The sequence below is a fragment of the Sinocyclocheilus rhinocerous genome, unplaced genomic scaffold (genome assembly GCF_001515625.1).
Source record: "Sinocyclocheilus rhinocerous isolate Xijiao unplaced genomic scaffold, SAMN03320098_v1.1 scaffold2653, whole genome shotgun sequence".
NCBI classification, from domain to species: domain Eukaryota; kingdom Metazoa; phylum Chordata; class Actinopteri; order Cypriniformes; family Cyprinidae; genus Sinocyclocheilus; species Sinocyclocheilus rhinocerous.
The window spans coordinates 36,960-42,696 of NW_015664693.1; the positions used below are offsets into that span (position 1 = coordinate 36,960).

Here is a 5,737-nt window from a genome sequence, read left to right on the forward strand (position 1 = left end):
TTTTCCCGGGGGCGGGGTTTATCTGGGTTTGTGATGTCACGAACCCAGGAAGCAACTCGCTGTAGTCCCTACCAGCCGTTTTTGTAGGCATTAAACTGCCAGAACTATAAAAGACGATATCTCCGTTTGCATTGAACTTTCAGCTTTGTAACTTTGCAGATATTGTTTATGCTCAAACAGCAACATTACACACTATCTAACTTTAAAAAAGTGAAATCGCGATCAACCACCCCTTTAATGTGAAACGTAGTGCAGTAAAAAGTACAATATTATGCTTTGGAATGTTGTGAAGTAAAGTTTTCTAAAGAAAAACACTTGAAAGTTCTTTTACAGCAGAGTAAAAATACTTCACTACTGTCCGCCCCTGGTCTTGACCATTAGTGACGTGCAGGTTTGAATGTGTGTAAATGAGATATGAGGCCTCATTTCGCTGCTCTGTTTGCACTCACCTGACGATCTCTGCGGGTGGAGACACACTGATCTGGGCCCGGTGTTCAGAGCTGATCATGTCCTCCAGCGCTCGAGCCATCAGCCGCAGCTGAGCCGGATCACAGGCTCTGAGGACGGGCTCCAGATGCTCCTCCACAGCTCTGCTCTGCTCCCGCAGCTCCTGCAGCCTCCGCTGAAGATCACACATCTCCTTCTGAAGAAGCACAATACATATTTAACCTCTTACTAAGCTAAGATCAACTTCAGATTTGACAACAGATTAGTCAGATCTGTTGCAAGTTAAGAACGAGTTAAAAGGAATTAGATTTCATGCTGACAGTCAGTCATTAACATGCATATATTATGCACTCTTTAGTCATATGTGACCCTGGAGCACAAAAGCAGTCTTAAGTCGCTATGATCATATATTTCTGTTCACCTGAATCCTTTGTTTTTCCTCTAACAGTTTCTCTCGTGTTGGAAACCGGCTCTGAGAGCTGCCTGAGCCCTGATCGGCACTCAATTCACCATTTTGCCTGTTTGAAAAAAATTAAAATATATTTATAATCAGCCACTGCAAAACAGGACTAGAAAAGTGTTATATTTGAAAACCAGGGTTATTATATATAACTACAATTACTAGAAATAAAATAGATGTTAACTATAAAATAATAATAATAATAATAATAATAATAATAATAATAATAGTAATAATAAAATAAAACAAAAACGTTTGAAATCAAATATTTCAGCAGGTTTCCAAGGTAACATTTCTCATTTTCATGAAGTTTAACTTGATTAATTAAAACTAAACCTGAAAAAAAACTATACATATATATTTAAAAACAACGAAAACGAATACAAATTTCAGAAACGCATAACAAAATTACTAAAACTAACTAAAATTAACATAACAGCAAAACATATGAAAATAAAATCTTATTCAAAATATTAACAAAAACTCTAATAATTTCTCTGTGATACTAAAATAAAACTGTTGTAAGCTTTTCAGTAATTAAAATAAAGCTGAAATAAAAAGGAAACTTAAAACTTAAAAATTTGAATGTTGCCTTGGCAACTAACTGAAATAAAATAAGCGTAGGTTGAAGTACTAAAATTACTGAAGCTAAAACTCAAATAAAGGTAACATTTTTTTTATTTTAATTTAGTTTAACTTGAAGCAATAAAATAACTCAAACTAAAAACGTAAACCTAATTTTAAAAAGTGATAGACATATTTAAACAAAAAAAACTAATAAAAATGACAAAAAAAAAATCAAAATTAGTAAAACTTTAAAATCAAAATGAAAACACGATATAAAAATAAATCAAAATGTGCACATCTTCAGCTTTTTTATTATGATCATTAATAATCTGGTGTCTTTCCTATGATGAGTGTCTCTGAGCTCAGTTACAGACTCCATACTGTACGATGATAAACATATGGAAACAATACGCAACAGGAAGTGCTGTTTAGACACATTCCAGCAGATCTGCCACCCCACCTGTGTGCTTTCCTGTTTAAACGGGTTATTTCTGAAGCCAGTATCAACTAACCAGCCCTCAAATACAATACAGTGACGTGTTCTGTAGTGTTGGAGGAAATCAAGTCAGGTTTAGAAACGAGACATTTTCAGAATTCAGTTGTGAAGAATGGATTCAATTCATATCAATACAAATATATAGGGATTATTTGTTGTTTAGATACAATAAAGATGTGTTAGCATCAAAAAAAGAATTATTTTTTTAAAGGAAATTAATAGTTTTATTCAGCTAGGATGTATTAAATTAATCAAAAGTGACACTAAAGACATTTAGAATGTGACAAAAGATTTCTATTTCAAATAAATGCAGTTCTTTTGAACTTTCCATTCATCAAAGAATCCTGAAAAATAAAATGTATCATGGTTTGCAACACAACTGTTTTCAACACTGATAATAATCAGAAATGTTTCTTGAGCAGCAAATCAGCATATTAGAATGATTTCTGAAGATCATGTGACACTGAAGACTGGAGTAATGATGCTGAAAATTCAGCTTTGATCACAGAAATAAATTACATTTCACAATATATTCACACAGAAAAAAAGATATTTGAAATTGTAATAATATTTCACAATATTACTGATTTTACTGTATTTTTGACATGACAAAAATACTAGACCCTGGAGTGACAAATTTAAACCAGCCTATCCGATTATTGATCTATTATTGATTACAGCCCAAAACGAGCACCTTTGAAGCATTTGCGCTCTAATCTGCAACTAAAACACTGCAGGAAATGTCTCTGTGTGTGTGTTTGTGAGTGTTAGACAGACAGTACAAAACAAACACAACTGACCCACTTTACACACACACACACACACAAATCAGGGTCTGGGAAAAGACTAGCGCTTTAAGTCACAAGGTTCATCATGCAAAAAGAAGACTTCCAGCTGACAAATGTAGGTCAATCATCTGATCTGATAAAGAAGAAGTTAAAGAAGATTCTCCAGACACACACCGGAGATACAGAGGGTACTTTCGAGTACAGCAACTCAGTGTGAGTAATGAAGCGAAGGATGAAGGAATTACACAGTAAATTAAATTCATGACACACTGCTGCTTCACTCCATGAACAGCACACTGGGACTGTATGATAACTGTGTTCATGACCAGCAGATGGCGCTCTTCAACACTGAATCACAGATCCATCTCCACCTTATACTAATACTGTTTAAAAACAGCATACTACAAAAGTTTGTTAATATTTTGATATTTTCTGTTATATGCATTAATAAAATAATATTTGCTAATATTTTGATATTTTCTGTTTTATTAATTTGATATTTTCTTTTCACTTTCAAGTTTTAAAGTTTTTAGTAATAGTGTTTTAATTTGTATTTTTCAAGTTTATTTATTTATTTTCCTTTTATTTATTTTTTATATTTCTATTTTATTTATTAAGTTATTTTAGTATTTTGAGAAATGTTGCCTTAGAAACTTAAATAAAATCTGAAAAATAATTACAATAATAAATTTCAGTTTTTTTATATATTATATTATATTCAGATAATGTTTCTTTTATTTCAAGGAAAGAAAAATTTTTCATGGTTTTAGTTTTAGTTAACAAAATAAATAATAGATACACATTTGAAATGGGATCTGAAATCTTTGAAACAAATTCAGTGTACAGTATGCATACTATAAACCACTGAAATAAAATATGTAGAATGGTAATGCACATTTCTGGATGTAATAGGAACTGTATGAACAGAAATGTTCAACATCACTGAGTCAGACAAGGTGGATTGTGTGTCACTGCTAATCAAACAAACAAGTGGGATGCAAAAAGGGAATATTCCTGCTATCAAGTCAGCAATCACAAGCTAATGTTTTTTGGTTTGGTTTAGGGTCACTAGCTATCGCTGAGTACAGATAATCAGCTGGGAGTGTTTGGGTGTGTTTGAACCACATGAATGTGTGTTCTGTCATCAGCTGTGGACTTATTAGGACAAAAAACTGCTGATATTTACAGATACAGATATATAGTGTGATCATACTTTTAGATTAAAATGTGAAGCAATGGCTACATAATTTCTTCAGTTTTAGTGTGTTAATTATATTTTGGAATATGAAATCCATTCTGTTTCCATATTTACACTTAATATACACAAACTATTAGCTAGAGAAACCATTATGCTTCATCAAATAAATGATCAAACCAACACTGAGCATGTGAATGTCTGACCTGTGTCATAATCATCATCCAGAACCGCTTTGTGCTGTAGTCTCTGAAGCTTCATCATTATGGACTCGATCTATAGAGAGTAAAACAGATTAAACAGTTAAATAAATATATCAGCATCTGCACCAAATTTCATATTTTTGCTCAGTTTGGGCCTCAGAATAAAAATTAGCTGTTCTTTTCCTCTCTTATTCTCACTGTATCAGAATATATGAGCCATAAAAGCCTGATGTAAAAAAAAAAAAAAGATACAAAACATACATTTATTTTTTAGATTCTGTCTAAATATTTGATTGGACTCGATCTATAGAGAGTAAAACAGATTAAACAGTTAAAGATTGTGAGTAAAATAAATACATCAGCATCTGGACCAAATTTCATATTTTTGCTCAGTTTGGGCCTCAGAATAAAAATTAGCTGTTCTTTTCCTCCCTTATTCTCACTATATCAGAATATATGAGCCATAAAAGCCTGATGTAAAAAAAAAAAAAAGATACAAAACATACATTTATTTTTTAGATTCTGTCTAAATATTTGATAAAACTATTCTATTTAAATAGCCAGATTTTTCTGACTATTATTTTATATGTTAGTTACTTAAACAGGGTTTAAGTAAAAGCAGAACATTACGCATCAAGTCGTTACAAATAATTTAAAATAAATTATATTGCTAACCCTTTGAATTAAGTTTATTTTTCTTACCCCAGTGGCAGATATGCGTTTATGTTTTAAGCATATACTCACTTAATTTTGATACATTTTTCAGAAAACAAGATTTAATATCTAAATTGTCGCACCGCGAGCAGGACAAACAACGATGCATAATATTAGTAATAACTATGACTGGGACCGTCATATACATAACATTATAATGAGAACACTATTATAATAAATTTTTATGTATAATTTCGAGATTTGAAACAAAAACAGAATAGTTCGACTTCAGTTTTGTGAAACTATACATTTCAAAACCATACAAAAAATATCTGCATGAAACCGAAACAGCAGACGAGCTGAACGAGACGCAGATTCACTCTCTGCCAGCAGGTGGCGCTTAAAGCGTTTCCTTGGTTTCCACTGTAAACAAAGCAGCGCTGAACTTATGAACTTTAATATGCGTTATACAGAGGCAAGACGACAAGAAAAAATACCATCTAAACTTTTCTAAAGACAGCAAGTTCCCCTCAGACATGCATTCACATAAACTCCTACCCCTAACTGAATCGCGATTTGTTTAGCATCTCAACCGATGAACACTATTATAATAAATTTTTAGAGTTTAGTTGCTGTGTTTCTGCACGTTGTTGTGCGAAGAACACGTTCACAAAAGGAGTTCATTCAGAGCCGCGCAGAAACGTTCATGTGCATTCGGGGCATTCTGTGCAGATAGCCTGTAAGTAGAGATGTAACGATTCACTCAACTCACGATTCGATTCGATTCACGATTTATTTATTTTTTTTTCCAAAATGAGATTTAAGACAAATTATAAATTAAATGTGTCCTTTGATTATTGCTTGGAAAAAATGCTGCATGTTTCTTTGTGAAATTGAAATATAACACTATAATAATATACTAATACA

General features: G+C 32.3%; 1 protein-coding gene across 1 annotated transcript in view; it reads right to left on the reverse strand.

Annotated features, from left to right (window-relative positions):
* Window positions 1–5,737, reverse strand: part of LOC107730373 (disrupted in schizophrenia 1 homolog) — a gene marked incomplete at its 3' end in the record, with an annotated part of 47,853 nt that overhangs the window by 30,917 nt on the left and 11,199 nt on the right. The window contains exons 3-5 of the mRNA XM_016541196.1: window positions 4,138–4,229; window positions 869–965; window positions 450–643 (exon numbers count right to left, since the gene is read on the reverse strand). Coding sequence (XP_016396682.1) covers window positions 450–643; window positions 869–965; window positions 4,138–4,229 — 383 coding nt within the window. The remainder of the gene's footprint in view (window positions 1–449; window positions 644–868; window positions 966–4,137; window positions 4,230–5,737) is intronic.